At 41.1% G+C, this 18,805-nt stretch overlaps 1 protein-coding gene and 1 pseudogene across 1 annotated transcript in view; one reads left to right on the top strand and one right to left on the bottom strand.

Annotated features, from left to right (window-relative positions):
• Positions 1-17,083, bottom strand: part of DAW1 (dynein assembly factor with WD repeats 1) — a 54,011-nt gene extending 36,928 nt beyond the window's left edge. The window contains exons 1-2 of the mRNA XM_003274712.3: positions 16,409-17,083; positions 2,694-2,766 (exon numbers count right to left, since the gene is read on the bottom strand). Of these exons, the coding sequence (XP_003274760.2) occupies positions 2,694-2,766; positions 16,409-16,448 (113 nt within the window). The 5' untranslated portion in view covers positions 16,449-17,083. The remainder of the gene's footprint in view (positions 1-2,693; positions 2,767-16,408) is intronic.
• On the top strand, positions 16,474-18,077 carry LOC100600200 (annotated as a pseudogene).
• Positions 18,078-18,805: the final 728 nt, after the last annotated feature.

Genomic DNA, 18,805 nt, shown 5'->3' with positions numbered 1-18,805 from the left:
TGGACAAATAGGAACACTTTTACACTGTTGGTGGGACTGTAAACTAGTTCAACCATTGTGGAAGTCAGTGTGGCGATTCCTCAGGGATCTAGAACTAGAAATACCATTTGACCCAGCCATCCCATTACTGGGTATATACCCAAAGGACTATAAATCATGCTGCTATAAAGACACATGCACACGTATGTTTATTGCGGCACTATTCACAATAGCAAAGAGTTGGAACCAACCCAAATGTCCAACAACGATAGACTGGATGAAGAAAATGTGGCACATATACACCATGGAATACTATGCAGCCATAAAAAAGGATGAGTTCATGTCCTTTGTAGGGACATGGATGAAACTGGAAAACATCATTCTCAGTAAACTATCGCAAGGACAAAAAACCAAACACTGCATGTTCTCACTCATAGGTGGGAATTGAACAATGAGAACTCATGGACACAGGAAGGGGAACATCACACTCCGGGGACTGTTGTGGGGTGGGGGGAGGGGGGAGGGACAGCATTAGGAGATATACCTAATGCTAAATGACGAGTTAATGGGTGCAGGAAATCAACATGGCACATGGATACATATGTAACAAACCTGCACATTGTGCACATGTACCCTAAAACCTAAAGTATAATAATAAAAAAAAATTAAAAATTAAAAAAATATATGTATTGACTACCTTCTTTGTGCCAAGCACCTGAAGTAAGACTTGGACCCTCCGTAGACCATCAGCCTCTGAGCCATTCCCCATCCCCACCCTAGGCAGGTGCTCCCAGAAACATCAAACCTCGCAAGTGGCGGCAACTCCAGGAAGAAGAGAGCCCCTCTCTCATCAGCTATGATGTCAAGTGGACTCATTATAAAACTAGAGAGCAGCCCATATAAGAAAGCTCCTTTGCTTACAGTCTCGGGCCACGAACCTAAAACACAACATTTTTGTTTTGTTTCTTTCGTGATTTTTCACCCACTGACATTATTTTCACCTTATCTGAACTTAGGCACTCACAGGATAATCACTAACCTGACTCTCTCTTGAAGTAGGATTTGTGTTTGTTTGTTTGTTTACAAAGACAGGGCCTTGCTATTTTGTGTTGCCCGGGCTGGTCTCAAACTCCCAGCCTGAAGTGATCCTCCTGCTTTGGTCTCCCAAGATGCTGGGATTACAGGTGTGAGCCACCACACTTGGCCTTGGCCTTGAAGTGGAGTTTTGTATGAGATTTCTTTTCTTTTTTTTTGAAGACAGAGTCTCACTTTGTTGCCCAGGTTGGAGTACAGCGCCGCGGTCTCAGCTCACTGCAACCTCTGCCTCTGGGGTTCAAACGATTCTCCTCCCTTAGCCTCCTGAATAGCTGGGACTACAGGCATGCACCACCATGCCTGGCTAATTTTTGTATTTTTAGTAGAGATGGGGTTTCCTCATGTTGGCCAGGCTGGTCTCGAACTCCTGACCTTAAGTGACCCTGCTGCCTCAGCCTCCTAAAGTGCTGAAATTACAAGTGTGAGCAACCGCGCCCAGCTATTTGCATTAGATTTCCTAAAGAGAATGAACTCTGGGCATTATTACATCACAAGGGGTTTCCTCTGGGCTCATACCAAGCTTCAGTAATAGAGATTAGGTCTCCCTCTTCTGCCCCATGACAATTAATGAAGAGGAACATATGCAGTCAGCCCTATGAAGTATTTAATAAGAAAATAACAGGCTCAGTAATATTCTTAAAACTCAGTAACAAGTACTTCTCAAAAATGTAAAGGTCACTGGCTGGGCACAGAGAATCGCTTGAACTCAGAAGGCGGAGGATGCAGTGAGCCGAGATCAGGCCACTGCACTCCAGACTGGGCAACAAGAGCAAAACTCTGTCTCAAAAAAAAAAAAAAAGGGAAAAAAAAGAAAGAAAGAAAGGTCAGCAAAAATAAGGGAGGTCTGAGAAACGGTCGCAGCTTAGGGAAGCTTAAGGACACATGATGGCTAAATGTCATGTGGGATTCTGGATGGAATCCTGGAACAGAAGAAAGGAATTAGGGAAAAACTAAGGAAACCTGAATAAAGTGGGCCTTAGCTAATAATTATGTATCATACTGGTTCATCAATCCTAATAAATGTACCTCACTAATCTGAGATATTAACATGAGGGGAATCTGGTGTGGAAACTCTACCTTCACAGCCTTTCTTCTTTTTGAGACGGAGTCTCGCTCTGTCTCCCAGGCTGGAGTGCAGTGGCGCGATCTCGGCTCACTGCAAGCTCTGCCTCCCGGGTTCACGCCATTCTCCTGCCTCAGCCTCTCCGAGTAGCTGGGACTACAGGCGCCCGCCACCATGCCCGGCTAATTTTTTGTATTTTTAGTAGAGACGGGGTTTCACCATGGTCTCGATCTCCTGACCTCGTGATCCGCCCGCCTCGGCCTCCCAAAGTGCTGGGATTACAAGCGTGAGCCACCGCGCCCGGATTATAAACTAAAAGGTTTAATTTTTTTAAGACCTTAGAAAAAAAGAAAAGAGCGATGACCCTTTTCCCACTTCTTCATTCAGCAAGAGCCTCAGATACAACTCCCTGAAACAAACAGAAACTAACACACCACAGAAGAACAATTTTTTTTAAATAATGTATTATCTGCAGTTTACGCAGCTCATCCACACATCACTGTGTGTCAAGGCTGCCCAGTGAACATTTACTTGTTGAAGCCTACAGCTTACTTACCTGGGACCAAGATCAAGCAAATCTATGGACTTAGTCTTTAATTCTCCACGTTTTTCATATTCCAACATAATTCCTATAGAAATAAACAAACATGTTATAAAACATGATGACCACCTATGTCAAAAGTTAACCTACCTTGCCACAGTTTTTTCCATTTTTATTTTTAAAATTTTTAATTTTTTAACAAAAAATAAGCAGTGATATCTAGTTCCAAAACAAGATCATGTAGCCACACTTTTCCCTGGTCCTTCCCTCTAAATATAACTAAATACCCTTGAAATTGTCCAACAGACAATGGTAAAATAATAGAAAGTTGGATGGAAGAAGGTAGACTGGCTATAGGTTTCAGGGCTTGAGGAACGACTACATGGTGAGATTCCTGGATTTTCTTTTTATCCCCGCACCCCACACCCCAAAACTAGGACAAGAGGGCCCTAATCCCTGCCCCACAAATGGGGCCCTTGCAAGCAGTTTGATCCCCCAGTGGAAGCTTGGGGCTGTTCTAGTTCCCACTGCACATGCTGGGCCCCAGCAGGCAGTTGGATCTGGCTGCAGCCCCATCAACAAAGTCCTAGGACCTCCCAGACCCCACTCCACAGCCAGGCCATTGGTGGATGGTCCTATCCACTTGCAAAAGGGGCAACGGTGACATCCAGGGATGTCTCAGACCTCACTCCACAACCAGGCGCTGAGGCAGCCTCAGCAAAGTCCTGCGTCTCCCTGCCTTCCAGCCAGCAGCATAATCAGGCCGGGAAGTGACCAGGAAGGTCACTCAGTGACAGCAGGCCCACTAGGGAAGCACCTTCTGCCCCCTGCAGGTGGCGCCAGCAGTGACTGAGCAGGAGCCTTAGCAGTACCCTAAAAAACAAAGGACAGTAACATTGCAAGGGCCTAGGAAACTACACTGACACCGTTGGAACTAACGCCCGCAAAAGTAGCCCAAGAGCGCATATGCCAAATCTAAGCAGATTTCGCCAAATTAGAAGGTTTAGATAGGATCAAGGATCCCCGTAATAATCAAAATGTCTAGGATACAATTTTTTAAAAATCGCCTATTATACCAAGGACAATCAACAAACACCAATACCAAGATGAATCAGAGGTTGGAATCATCTGACAAAGACTTTAAAGAAGATATTATAAAAATCCTTCAGTAATCATTTACAATTTCACTTGAAACAAACGAAAAAAGGGAAAATCCCAGAAAATATTTATTAAACCAAATGAGGTTATAGAACTGAAAAATATGATAATGAAAATAAAAAACTTGCTAAGTGAGTTCAAAAGTAGAGATGACAGAGAATAGAATCTGTGAACTTGAAGATGGATCCATAGAATATATTCCATCCGAACAGCCCAGGGCTAATAAAACCTGGACAGAGCCTCCTAACCACCTTACTCTACTGCCTCTGTCTGTCGATATAAACTAGTACATCTCAAAAATTTGGCTTCAGGATCACCTTACACACTTAAAAATTATTGAGGACACCAAAGAGTTTTTGGTTTTTTTCCATATTAAAAACTAAAATTGAGAAATTTTAAAAATATTTATTAAGTTGTTTTAAAACAACAATAATTCATAGCATGTTATTTTTATAAAGTTTTTGTAAAAATAACTATATTTTCATGCCCCTAAAAAGAGTAAGAAGAGTAGCACTGTTTCATACTTTCACAAATCTCTAATATCTGGCTTAAGACACTGGATTCTCATCTCTGCTTCTGCATTCAAGCTGTTGCTAAATGTTTTAGACAAAGTATAAGAAAAGAATGTAGTCAGACACTGATATGTAGTTGAAAAATGAAGGAGTATTATAATTGCCTTTTTATATCATTGTTTGTATCATTGTTTATATTATTGTTTATATCATTTTTTGATATTATATTTAAATTCAACAAATTAAAATTCAACAAATTTTGATATTATATTAAAATTCAACAAATGGTAACTTCTTAAAATTAGTTGCAATATAGAATCTGAAACCATATTAGTAACTTTTCCATATACTTGCATTAAACCTCATTGGTCTATTTCATACTTTCGATGGATCTTTTATTCATGCACGATCCATGCATAATCATGCACTGGACATTTGAAAAATACTGATCTACTAAGTTATGCATATCTTGTAACTGTTGACGTATTTCATCACACAATATCAGAAAGTAACATTTACCAATTTCACTACCAATTTTTATCATAAGAAAACTCTTACTGTTGGTAAGCTGTCAAGATTATGATGGTAAACAAAAGTTTTCTGAACTTATACTTTTTGCTTGAAAGTTAAAATATATCACTAGCAAGGAATGCTGACATTTTTGCTTGAAAGTTGTGGGCTCACATTCTTCATTTTCAAGAAAATGTCTGCCAAAATGTCTGAGTCTGAAAACCATGTTGTTTCTCAGTCACCCTTTCAAGTAAAAATGCTTTTCCATGAAAAAAAAGTTGGCTCATCTCATAATTCAAGCAACCACCTATATTTTCCTTAAGACAACTGTATTAGTTTGTTTTTATATTGCTATAAAGAACTGCCCAAGACTGGGTAATTTATAAAAGAAAGAGGTTTAATTGACTCACAGTTCCTCATGGCTTGGGAGGCCTCAGGAAACTTACAATCATGGTGGAAGGAAAAGAGGAAGCAAGGCACCTTCTTCACAAGGCGGCAGGAAGAGAATGAATGCAGGAGGAACTACCAATCATAAAACCATCAGATCTCGTGAGAACTCACTCACTATCATGAGAACAGCATGGGGGAACCGCCTTCTGATTCAATTACCTCCACCTGGTCTCTCCCTAGACATGTGGGGATTATGGGGATTATGGGAATTACAATTCAAGATGAGATTTGGGTGAGGACACAAAGCCTAACCATATCAACAACTATCAGACTTCACTGTAGAGCAGAAGTGCTTGCTTAGTACTTCCTATTTCCTCACCTGGAATACTCAAAATACATGCACTCCTATGTTAATATTTTGCTACATTAATAATTTTTACTGCTTCATCAAGGAAATCTTCAAGCAAAACTAGGTTGTTCTGTTGGGATTTTTTTGTTTTTCTCCTATTGTGAGTGTGTGTCAGTGAAGAATAAATACAGTGACCACTATTAGAGTTTGGCGTCACTGCCTTGATTTGTAGTAAGACACCAGCACTTTCACCTTCCATTGCTTCTGCACCATTAGTGACAATGTCAGCACAGTGTAGAAAAGGAAGTAGCATCTTACTGTTATTATGAAAAATAAGTTTGACCTTGAGACCCTGCTGAAAGTGTTCAAGCATTCCCAGGAGTCCTCTACAGTTTGAGAATCACTGCTATAGACCATAGTTTGATATAACAGATATAATTCTAATAGTATTTCAGATCAAGGGAAAATAGGATATGTTGCCAAAACACTCTATTTACTTTTCAAAAGCACTGAGCCATTGAGAAAGAAAGTGGCAGAGGCCAAGTGCAGTGGCTCACGCCTGTAATCCCACCACTTTGGGAGGCCGAGGCAGGTGGATCACTTGAGGTCAGGAGTTTGAGACCAGCCTGGCTAACATGCTGAAACACCGTCTCTAATGAAAATACAGAAATTAGCTGGCATGATGGCAGGCACCTGTAATCCAAGTTACTTGGGAGGCTGAGGAAGGAGAATCGCTTGAACCCAGAAGGCAGAGGTTCCAGTGAGACAAGATTGCACCACTGCACTCCAGCCTGGGCGACAGAGTGAAACTCCATCTCAAAAAAAAAAGAATGTGGCAGAGTTGAAAAGTGTATACTTGGCATCAGATAGATCCTCAACTCCTTACTTATGTCACGATCTAGCAAATGTCAATTTTCTCATCTATGAACCTATAAGTTTGCTGGTTGAGATTAAATAAGATGTATATGAAACACCTGGCATAAAGTCTCAATGAACAGTGCTTATTTTCTAGCTATTAATCAAATGCTACCTTGTGGCATATGCTACATGGTCACCTTGTATTACTTAAATTGCATTTATGCCTTCTCTTTCCAGTGAGATTGTAACATCTTTGAAGAAGGAAACATATCCATGTTATATCTTCCCTATATTCCCAAAAAGACCCTTCTCAGGGCAAGTCATGATTTAAGCACAGCAGGCCTGTGATTTGTGTTCAGGTTCAAGTACGAGCAACACATTCAGATCCCTCTCTGGATTCCATTTCTCTATCAACAGTGCCTGCCCTTATCTAGTGTCTTCATGATCTTTCAAAATGCTCTAGCAGTGCTTGTTGAATACATGAACTAACTGGTAGATGATGGGAAGACTGTCCTCAAATTGCTTAATGCATTGGACATTCTCTGTCCTTACAGCATGTGGCCTTTCAGAAATAATCAACACTATAAACAATATGTCCTTCTTCCTCAAATATACCCTCTTTAGGCTTTTTATAAAATCTCTTCTTTCTCTTTTTTCCAATCACTTTGTTATTTTTTGTTCTCCTTTGTCCTCTTTTGCCTGACCTTTAAACACTAAGCATCTTTAAACTTCGGGTCTACAGATTCTTCTCTTCTCACCTTACATTAAATTCATCAGTATCATGACTTTAATTACCATCAACATGCTAACTATTAATTGCAAATCTCCAGTCTATATCTCCTCTGAGTTCCAGATACATAGATGTCTCCCTATCACCTCAAAGAGTTCAGGATCTTCTCCTTCAACACTGCTTCTCCTCTGGAGTTTCCTCCTCAGTGTCGGACACCACTACCTACTCAGCTGCACAGCTATGATCTCCCAGAAGGAATTTTTCTCAACCCTGTCTCGCTGCACAGATGTGCTGAAACCTAAACAGGTAATCCAAGCAGCTGTTGCGTAATGAACTGCAAGATTTTAGAACAGAAAAGTAATTAAAAATGCTTTTAGTGACTCAAGAAACTGCCCAGAACGCTACAACACAGCAAGCAAATGCTAGTTAGAGGATAGTTTGGCATAATTTTGTTTTGTTTTTTTCCCCCCAAGAAGTAGTTCTTTTGTACTAAAGACCTGAAATCAAACTCTAGTATCAAAAGCAAACTTAAAAAGAAAAAAAGAAAGATTCTGTGGAGAGCCAACCAGTACTTATTTCCGCAGGGTAAAAAACAAACAAACAAACAAAAAAGACTGTTCGTGTCACATTAAACTTTTCAGCAAAATATGGACATTACATACAGCATTGTTAAAATATTTTTAAACCTAACTGTATGACACATGTTATAAAAAAGATTTAAGGTGCTTACAAAAGATACATAGAATATGAAAAGCTAAGAGTAGAAGAAGATAAGAAAGAGATACTGTATCCATTGAAGATACAGTTAATGGCAAGATCACATTTATAATTGCAAAGAAAATTACTGAATATCTAAATATAGAATTAACAAGAAATGTGCAAATCCTAAATGTACTATTGAATATAAAAGAAAATTGTGATAAATGAAGAGACACATTTCTGGATGAGAAAACCCAATGCTGTAAAGATGTCAAATTTATGAAGTTAATGTAATTATGATTTTACCTTTTTGAAATGTGAAAATTTACTCTACCAGATATTACAATGAACTATAAAACAATAAAGTGTGGTTTTGATACAAAATTAGATCAGTATAATAAAATCATCTATGCATCAAAATTTAAAAATAAAATGCAGGTAATATTTCAAATTAATAGAGAAAGAATGTATTGTCCAATAAATGATGTAATAATCAGTTGGATTTTTTGAAAAGTTAATAAAATAGATTTCTGCCACATACAATGTATGAAAATATTCCAGGTTGATTACAAATTTTAATATTAAAAATAAAATATAAAATATTCTAGATAATATAATGTATTTGTCTCTCAGTGTCTATAATCACCTTTGTCAGTACATGAAATACAATAGCTATAAAAGAAAAAATTGACAAATTTGTCTAAAATAAATTATAAACCTCTGTACAATAAAAGATACCACAAAGTTAAAGGCAAATAATAATCAGCAAAGAAGTTTCAACCATAAACACAAAGCTTTAAAAACTTAATATAAAGAACTCCAAAAATGATTTTTAAAAAGAAAATTGGACAAAAGTCAGGAGTGGTCAGGTTATAAAGACAGACAATGATCAATAAACAAACCAAAACAAAAAGTCCCTAACTTCATTATTAAGAAAAAATACAAAACAAAATAGATGTAAGTTGTACCCATCAAATTAGCAAAGATTACAAAGACTGATAATATTCCACATCAGCAGCTTGAAGACACAGGCACTGTCACGTGTCAAGTGGCTCCTTTCAAGGCATGATCGCATCTTCAGGAGGGTGAGGCTCATCTTAGCTATTCCTTGATGTGTTTTTCATTATTCAGCTATACATAAATATTTTATAAAAGTAAGAGAAGCCAGGCATGGTGGCTCATGCCTGTAATTCCAGCACTTTGGGAGGCCGAATTGGGCAGATCACTTGAGGCCAGGAGTTCAAGACCAGCCTGGCCAACATGGTGAAACCCTGTCTCTACTAAAAATAGAAAAAATTAGCCAGGTGTGGTAGCATGCCTGTAATCCCAGCTACTTGGGAAGCTAAGGCACAAGAATCATTTGAACTCAGGAGGCAGACGTTGCAATGAGCTGAGATTGTGCCATTGCACTCCAGCCTGGGCGAAAAAAAAAATTAAATTTAAAAAGTAAGAGAAAAATAAGAAAACAGAAAAAATGATAGGGATCGACATATTTTGTTTTTCATTTTGTAGAAACAGAGTCTTGCTCTGTTACGCAGGCTGCAGTGCAGTTGTACAATCATCACTCACTGTAGTCTCGAACTCCTGGGGACCCATGCCATTCTCCTGCCTCATTTTCTTGAGTGGCTAGGACTATAGGCCCATGCCGCTATGCCCAGCTAATTGTTTAATTTTTTGTAGAAACAAGATCTCACTATGTTTCTCAGGCTGGTCTTCAACTCTTGGGCTCAAACCGTCCTCCTGCCTCAGCTTCTCAAAGTGCTGGGATTAAAGGCAGGCACCACCATGCCCAGTTGATCAACAGTATTAGAATATAAACCCTTGAAGGTCCCTACAAAGCTATTTGAAAATTCAAGAAAGATACATATTTTAAACATACAAAGTCTGAATCAATGCAAGGTGTCATTATCATCAAGGGAGTGTTTCTTTCTGTACTATAATTTTAGATTTTTTGCATTATATATAAGGGTATTTACTATGTGCTATTTATTATTGAGGAAATAAATGCTTGAGTAAATAAATGATGTACACAATGAATAAGCAATATAATAATAATCTGTAACTCAGAGAAAGGTTGGAAAGAATTAGCACTTGGCAGCCCACAGAGTATGATCTAATACCCTAAGGAAATGCATTTTTAACATTTTAGCAAATAAGTGAACAAAAGTCTGCTTTCTTTATTCACTACTTGTTTGTAATAAAGTAAAAAGTTCAAAGTCTTTAAGCTGACTACTAAAAATTCGTTGGGATGCTGTACAAATGGATCTGGAAAATAAAGTACAAAACTGAAACATGTACATTTGACGGCTTCACTGTGACAAAACCTCTAGGCCAGGGGTCCCCCCACCCCACTGGGCCCTGGACCGGTACCAGTCTGTGGCCTGTTAGGACCTGGGCCACAGTGCAGGAGGTGAGCGGCGGGCGAGTGAGCATTACCGCCTGAGCTCATTCAGCTTCCTGTCAGATCAGCAGCAGCATTAGATTCCCATAGCATTAGGAACCCTATGGTGAACTGTGCATACAAGGGATCTAGGCTGCACACTCTTTATGCGAATCTAACTAATGCCTGATGATCTCAGGTGGAACAGTTTCATCCCAAAACCATCCCCCTGGTCTGTGGAAAAATTGTCTTCACGAAACCAGTCCCTGGTGCCAAAAAGGTTGTGGAACATTGATCTAGGCAATGTGTTCATCCCTCTCATGATGACTGAGCAAAAGGCTGTAATATGAGCCATGAAGAATAAAAACAGAAAACAAAGAGTCCGGGAGCAGTGGCTCACGCCTATAATCCCAGCATTTTTGGAGGCCAAGGCAGGTGCATCACTTGAGGTCAGGAGTTTGAGACCAGCCTGGCCAACATGGTAAAACCACATATCTACTAAAAATACTAAAATTAGTTGGGCGTGATGGCACATGCCTGTAACTTCAGCTACTTGGGAGACAGAGGCAGAGGTTGCAGTAAGCCAAGATTGTGCCACTGTACTCCAGCCTGGCTGACAGAGCAAAACTATGTCTCAAAAATAAAAATAAATAAACAAAGATGCTGCCAGAAATACATGCTTTTCTTCAGTGACGGTTTCCCATAGTATCTTAATAATCTTGATTTTCCCTTGATTGTGCATTTCAATAAATATAATTCCCAAAACACTTAGGTAAGAAGCCTCTATGCCTCAAATTCTTCAATATATTAAAAGGGCATGCTTCAAATGATATTAATATTCTTTACTTAGATTATATATTCAATCAACAGAAACCTTTAAAATGCTCAGAATGTTAACTAGTTTAGTTAATGTTGACTTAATTCCTTCTCCTGGTCTAAGAACTATGGACTTCACACAATAAATGAAATACAAAAATTGTCATAACTGAGTTAGCTGAAAAGCACATAGTCAACACCCACTCTTCCCAAAGCAAAGAGCTTATGAATTAATAAATGTGACCAAGATGAAAAGGAATGTCCCATGTTTGGTTAGCCATGTTACTGACATGTACATTTAGCCTTTGGGAATGTAGGTAGGGAGAGGGATAATTCAGTAGATAGCAGCAAGACAATGCCCCTGACCTATAGGTTATTCAAAAGAAAGTGGGAGGGCAAAAATTAGAGGATTAGGAGGCCAAACAAAATTGCTCTATATGCAGAAGGGATAAAGGTAGCACGGGAATGATTCAGTGGAATAATTTTTTCCTATATGATAATGCTATTATTGAAACACCCACCTGCTATTCAGTAGTATCTTGGAAACTTGCATGTGATTTGGCTCACCAAAGATTGGAATTCAGAAATTAAATGTCAAGCATGCTAAGTAATATGACCTCATTATAAGATAAGCATTAAGGCAATAGTCGCAAACATGAGTCAAGAGAATTACGTGAGCCTAAGATCACTACAAGAATCCTAGGCTTGGCTGGGCACGGTGACTCACGCCTGTAATCCCAGCACTTTGGGAGGCCAAGGTGGGCGAATCACGAGGTCAGGAGATCAAGACCATCCTGGCTAACACGGTGAAACCCCATCTCTACTAAAAATACAAAAAAAAAAAAAAAAAAAAAAATTAGCCAGGCATAGTGGCAGGCGCCTGTAGTCTCAGCTACTCCAGAGGCTGAGGCAGGAGAATGGCGTGAACCCAGGAGGTGGAGCTTGCAGTGAGCCAAGATCACGCCACTGCACTACAGCCTGGGTGACAGAGCTAGACTCCATCTCAAAAAAAAAAAAAGAATCCTAGGCTTTTAGAGCTGAAGTAGATCGAAGATCACTTATCTGGCCCTTTCACATTTCAGGAAGAGTTTGAGGCATTCTGCTTAACACACATCATCTCATTAAACTCACTTATTCAACAAAGACACTAACGTCATTTTATGCACCAGGCTCTCCTCTGGGTGCTAGAGATAAGGAGTAAACAAAATAGACAAACTTTCTACCTTCATCAATCTTTTATTCTCGTGGGGAAGAATAAGCAAATAAATGAGTAAAATAATGATGAGTTGGATTAAGATAGCCCCAAGGAGAAAAGACAAACCAGGGAAAGGGGCTGTGAAATATCATAGGAAGAAGATAGAAATGCTCAGAAAGGAGGCATCTAAGTCTTCACTTTACACAATTTTGAGGAAAGACTTTAAAAATATGGGGCACTAGCGATACAAATGTCCATGGGTAGATTATTCGAGGCAGAAAGAACAGCAACTGCAGACCCTGGGTGGGGACACCTCTGCCCCATCCAAGGAACACCAAGGAGAGGAGTGTTGCTGGAGGGAAAAGTCGAAAGTGGTGAGGTCAGGGAAGCAACAGGGGGTGAGATTATGCAGGGCCTTGGGGATCATGGCCCTTTTACTTTAAACGAGCTGAGAAGTCATTGGAGGGCTGGAGCAGAAGAGTGACATGGTGATATTTATGTTCTAACAGAGCCACCCCATTGCCATATAGACTGAAGAGGGGCCAGGGTGGAAGGAAGCTTTCAAGCTAAAAAGAATGGTAGTGGTCAGGTAGTACAAATTGTTGGATTCTGCATATATTTTGGAGGCAGGACTAGCAGGATTTGTTAGTGGATGTGGAGATGAGAGAGAGGAGACAATGAAGAGTCCAAAATGTTGGGCATGAGTAAGTGGAGAAATGGAGCTGCAATTTGCTGAGATGGGGAAGACCATGGGAGACCCCCATATGAGATGTACGGTGGACATTTAAATGAATGTGTTGGGTGGGCAGTTAGGTACTCAGGACTGTGCGGGATGGTTTTGTTTGTTTGTTTGTTTGTTTGTTTTGAGACAATCTCGCTCTGGCACCCAGGCTGGAGTGCATTGGCATGATCTCAGCTCACTGCAACCTCCACCTCCCAGATTCAAGCGATTCTCCTGCCTCAGCCTCCTGAGTAGCTGGGATTACAGACCCGCACCACCACACCTGGCTAATTGTTTTGTATTTTTAGTAGAGACGGGGTTTCACCACGTTGGGCAGGCTGGTCTCGAACTCCTGACCTCAGGTGATCCACCCGCCTCAGCCTCCCAAAGTGCTGGGATTATAGACGTGAGCCACTGCACCCAGCTTCAGGATAGTTTTTAAGCCTCGAGAATGGATGACCTTGTGTAGTATATGAGCGTAGATAGAAAGGAGAAGTCCAAGGTTGGGGCTCTGGGGCACTCCAACATTAAATAATCAAAAAGAAGAAGAGGAACCAACAAGATGGACACAGAAGAAGTGACAGTGAGACAGGAAGGAAAATAGAATATGTGTCCTGGAAGCCAAAGAAAAGCAGAGTGGTCGAATGCTGCTGTCAGGTCAAGGCAGGCAAGGACTGTGGCTTGGCCAGTGGATTAGCAATGTGAATGTCATTAGAGATCTTAAAGTGGGCAGTTTCAGGGTGAAAACATGATAGGAAGGGAGGACAGCACTTGGGGAGAGTATTCTTCCAAAAAGCTTTCTTTACTCTGAAGAGAAAGAATCAAATAAGATAAGCAGCTGGAAGGGTCTGGTAGACCTGTGAAGTGGTGCTGTTGTCACCATGTACCCATGCTTTGATAGAATAATACAAACTGCCCAAGTTTTTTTATTATCGTATATGGTGAGAATCAGTTATGCTGAACCCAGAGCCCATATTCTTAACCTACACTCCACAACAAAGGGATGAAAGCAAGCGCTTCATTTATTGGTACACCTATGGGAACCAGCACAGGCCTATGGGCAAAAAGAGCCAAAAGAAAATTATGGAATACTTAAAGGAAACAGACTATTAGTCTTAATTTTAAATTTTCTATATACTATATACCTATGCCTAATTTAAATTTCGTAGATACTCTCAGCCTGGTGCAGTGGCTCACACCTGTAATCCCAGCACTTTGGGAGGCCAAGACAGGTGGATCACTTGGGGTCAGGAATTCAAGACCAGCCTGGCCAGCATGGTGAAACGCTGTCTCTACTAAAAATACAAAAATTAGCTGGGCTTGGTAGTGCACACCTGTTATTCCAGCTACCTGGGAGGCTGAGGGATGAGAATCATTTGAATCCAAGAGGTGGAGTCGGATTGCGCCAACTGCACTCCAACCTGGGTGACAGAGCAAGACTCTGTCTCAAAAATTATATTAATTAATTACATAAAATAAATTTCTCTAGATACTCTCTGTATATAGCTTTCTCACATTATTTTAACTGGAATTCTATGAGGGAGAAAATGAGTGTCTTTTCTACAAATGTCAACTTCCCATTGGAGAAAGTAGCTGTCCAGGATCGGTCTTCCAGGGAGGCAGAAGCAGCATCCCTTAAGATTTTCAGTGTTTATTCTCTGTAATTTCTATACCTGACCTCTCATCAAACACATCCATTTATCCATACATTCATTCAACAAACATTCCTGATCTTCTGTGTCACCAAATCTCTTCTAGAAGCTGAGGACGCTACAATGATCAAAAAACACTAAGATCTTAGTTCTCACGAAGTTTACATTAAATGGGAAAGAGGCAGACATTTGAAACAAAACAAGTAGAGTTTTGGATGATGACAAATATAATTTTTAAGCACTTTATGGCATAGAGTAAAATCAGCGCAGGCTACTTTGAATAGGTGGGAAAGTCTCTTCAGGTGGTTGACATTGATTGAAACTGAATGAAGAAAAGGAAGCAGCTTTTCCTAGCTCTAGGGAAAGCTGGGTCCAAAAAACGAACGAGTGAAAGGCCTTCTCTTAAGTCTTAGAAGAACAAGCTAAAGAAGTCAGAAGTATAGTGAGGGTAGACAAGTGAAGTTTTAGAAGTCAACAGCGCAGGATGAGCCAAATCCCACAGGGTGCGGATTGTATTCTAAGCATGATAGGAAGCCATTGGAGATCTTGAATTCAGATCCCACTGGCTCCTAGTGGTAGATAGATTTTGGGAGATGAGGGTAAAAACCAGGAATCCAGTTAAAAAGCCACTGGAGTGGCCCAGCCAAAGGGAATGGTGGCTGGAATGGAGGCTTGGACTAGGTTGGCAGCTGGAAGGGATGTTAGACCAAGAAATCTGTGTTACGGAAAGAGGGATAATCTGATGGATTCACAGAATATTTTGGACTTAGAGCTGGCAGAATGATAAAGGAATGCCGGGGGGTGGGGGTGCGGGGGAGGCAGTGAATGATCACAGGAGAGAAACAAAAAGTGACCACCTAGGTTTCTGGCAAAAAAACAGGCTGGGTGATGATGCCTTCTACTGGCAGGGCACAGTCTGAGAAAGCAGCAGGATTGGGATGGGACTGGAAAAAAGAAATCATGAGATCTCTGTGTGATACCTCATCGGAGGTGTTGACCAAGCAGTTGGATGTGTTGCGGGGAAAAGAGAGATATTCAACCTTAAATTCAACTCCCACCCCTCATAAAGCTATTCTAAACAAAACTGGTCCAAAGTATCTTACCCTCCTTTGAAATCTTTATGACACTTCCCATCCAAACTTCATTGGGCAAGTGTATTTGGTTATCTTCTGCCTTGTGGCATGTTTTGCAGATGTTTCTTTTTTTTTTTTTTTGCAGATGTTTCTAATTCAGAAGATGAGTTTTGAATTAGAACCCAAGAATCCCACTCCTATTTCTGTCCCTAGCAAGCTGGGTGATCAATAGGTGTCACCTATTCTTTAAAGGTGACCATGTCCTCACCTAACATTAGAGTTAGACAAGGATTAGGTAATTAATGTATTGCTTATGTTACTAAGTAATAGTTAAGTAATTTATTTCATAATTACTTCACTCATTGAAATCCAGGACTATGAACTTCTTTAAAGGTCCATAGCACAGAGCACAAAGCGTGTAGGCAGTAGGCACTCAATAAACGCAGACGGACTGATATGCACAGTCAAGCTAAACTCTTTAAATTACTAAAAGAGTAATTGTTAATGCTTTAAGGAAGAGTCCAGGAGCTGAAGGAATGAGGGGCACAGGTTGGGAAGTGCCGGACTTCCTGTCCCACCTGGGGACCCGCCGCCCCTCAGTCCCCGCGCCCTCCTCCGCCCCAAACCCTCCCAGTCTGGGAGCCCAGGGTCCCACGTGGGGATGACGGGGCCGGGGCTGGCGCGTACCTGGCGGGTAATACCGGAGCAGGAGGCTCTTGAGCTTCATTTTCTTGCTCTCCTATCCCCGGCCCATGGGCTTCGTAGCCATAGAAACGGCTAAACAGCTGCGGGACGCGGGTGCGCATGCGCAGGTTGCACCGAGCGGTCCTGGGGCGCAGAGCCGGAAGGTCTGGCTCCGCGGGCGGCTGGTGGTGACTTGGAGTTTCGGCGCGCGGGGGGCGAGTGTTCTGGAGGTGTCTAGAGTGAACGAGGTGAGGGCACCTCGTGTCCTCACTAAGGGCGACCTCAGAGGAGCTAGGCATGGCCGGGAACCGACGGCCTAGGCCATAGGCTGGGCTGCATGCACTTTTTTAGCACACTGGGTTTCCCAAAAGGAAGGCTGGGAGGAAAAGCCCGCTGCTGGTTACCACTCCGGGGCCCCAGCCCGTGCCCTGTCCTTGTCCTCCCAAAAGAAAAATGACCTCGACTTAGTATCCTGCCTTTCTTGGCTCTGTGCCATACATTGCACTAAACGGTGTATGCACACATACTCATACAATCCTAACAAGGTGTGAGTTACGCACCACTTCTTAAGGATGAAGTAACTGAGAATTAGAGAAAGTGGAGAACTACCAGAGGTCGCAGCCTGAATGGATAGTGGAGGCAGGAATGGAAGGCAGGTGCGTCGGAACCTACACCAGAAAGCCTACACCTGTGCTCTCAACCTGTGCTTAAAACTCTCCAGGCCTTCATGCGGCCTGTCCTATTTCTTGCCAGCATCATTGTTTGCCTGCCACGTTTCCATCAGAAAGCCTGCGGAGAGAAAGAGTCAGCCAGCCAGCTTGTCCATTTCCTTTAAGGAATTTGGCCTCAGTTGGAATTGCGCAAACTTCAGTAATTCCTGTGTTATCTGCACAACTATGAGCCATATCTCTCCTTACCTCTTCCAGAGATCCATACCTAAGTTTTCTTTAAGTTCTTAAAACACCTCTAGATTGACTCGCTTATTTTACTTCACTTTGTAAAATGTAATTTTAAGAATTACCTTTACGTTTACAGTTACTGGATGTTTACTGAAAATTATATGAAATTTAATTCCATATGTGAAGTTTTTATTTCTAAATTTAAAATTATATGAAATTTTCAGTAAACAGCCAGTAACTGTAAAAGTAAAGAATTTTTTAAAGGCGTTGAATTGCTTGTTAAGGGCTGGGCCATCAGGAACTTGTGCGTCCATCTCAGGGAGACGGAGACCTGGCCTTCAGAGATGACAGCATTCAGCCCCAGGAGGAGCCTGCAATTCGTCCTCGGTCTTCCCAGCTTGTGCCCCCCCATGGGGATACAGGACAGTAAGGAGCTAAACAGAACCTGCTGCCTGAATGGGGGAACCTGCATGCTGGGGTCCTTTTGTGCCTGCCTCCCCTCCTTCTATGGACGGAACTGTGAGCACGACGTATGCAAAGAGAACTGTGGGTCTGTGCCCCCATGACACCCGGCTGCCCAAGAAGTGTTCTTCCATATGTAAATGCTGGCACGGCCAGCTCCGCTGCTTTCCTCAGGCATTTCTACCTGGCTGTGATGGCCTTGTGATGGATGAGCACCTCATGGCTCCCAGGACTCCAGAACTACCACCGTCTGCATGCATCACTTTTATATGCTAGCTGGCATCTGCCTTTCTATACAAAGTTACTATTAATTGACATTGACCTATTTCCAGAAATACAATTTTAGATATCATGCAAATTTCATGACCAGTAAAGGCTGCTGCTACAATATCCTAACTGAAAGATGATCATTTATTAGTTGCCTTAAAATAATGAATACATTTCCAAAATGGTCTCTAACATTTCCTTATAGTACCAACTACTTCTTACCTCTTTGCCCTACCCTCCCCACAAAAACTACTTCTTTTTTCAAAAGAAAGTCAGCCATGTCTCCATTGTCCCTAAGTTCAGTGTTTCTTGATACATGTAATTCTACCAAGGTCTTCTTAAAATGTTCTTTTAAACAATGGAATTATATCTTCAGACTATTAAAGACTAATCCTAATGTGGACCTTAGGATACAGTTTTGAGTAGAGTTGATAAAAATCAATTAAAATCGTCTCTTTAAAAGGAAAGAAAGCCTCTTTAAGGGGAGGAATCAGAGGGCTGAAGGAATGGAAGTCATCTGCATGTATGCAGGGAGACTGGGTAGGAAAGAGGAAGCAAATGGGAGAGAGAGGTTGGAAAACAGAAAATGGGTTACTTGATGGTGATTAGGTGGGTGTAGAGAAGCAAGTTAAAAGGCTAAATGGAAGGGCAAGTTTCCATCATCTGTAGAAAGCTATATGAGACAAGGACTCCCATTTTTTTCCTGGAGGTGTAAAAAGAATGAAGTCTCCTTATAAAAAAAAAAATTATACCTCAATGTCCCCAACAAGAT

Source organism: Nomascus leucogenys, chromosome 22a, assembly GCF_006542625.1.
Source record: "Nomascus leucogenys isolate Asia chromosome 22a, Asia_NLE_v1, whole genome shotgun sequence".
NCBI lineage: Eukaryota > Metazoa > Chordata > Mammalia > Primates > Hylobatidae > Nomascus > Nomascus leucogenys.
This window is presented reverse-complemented; position numbering and strand designations above follow the sequence as displayed.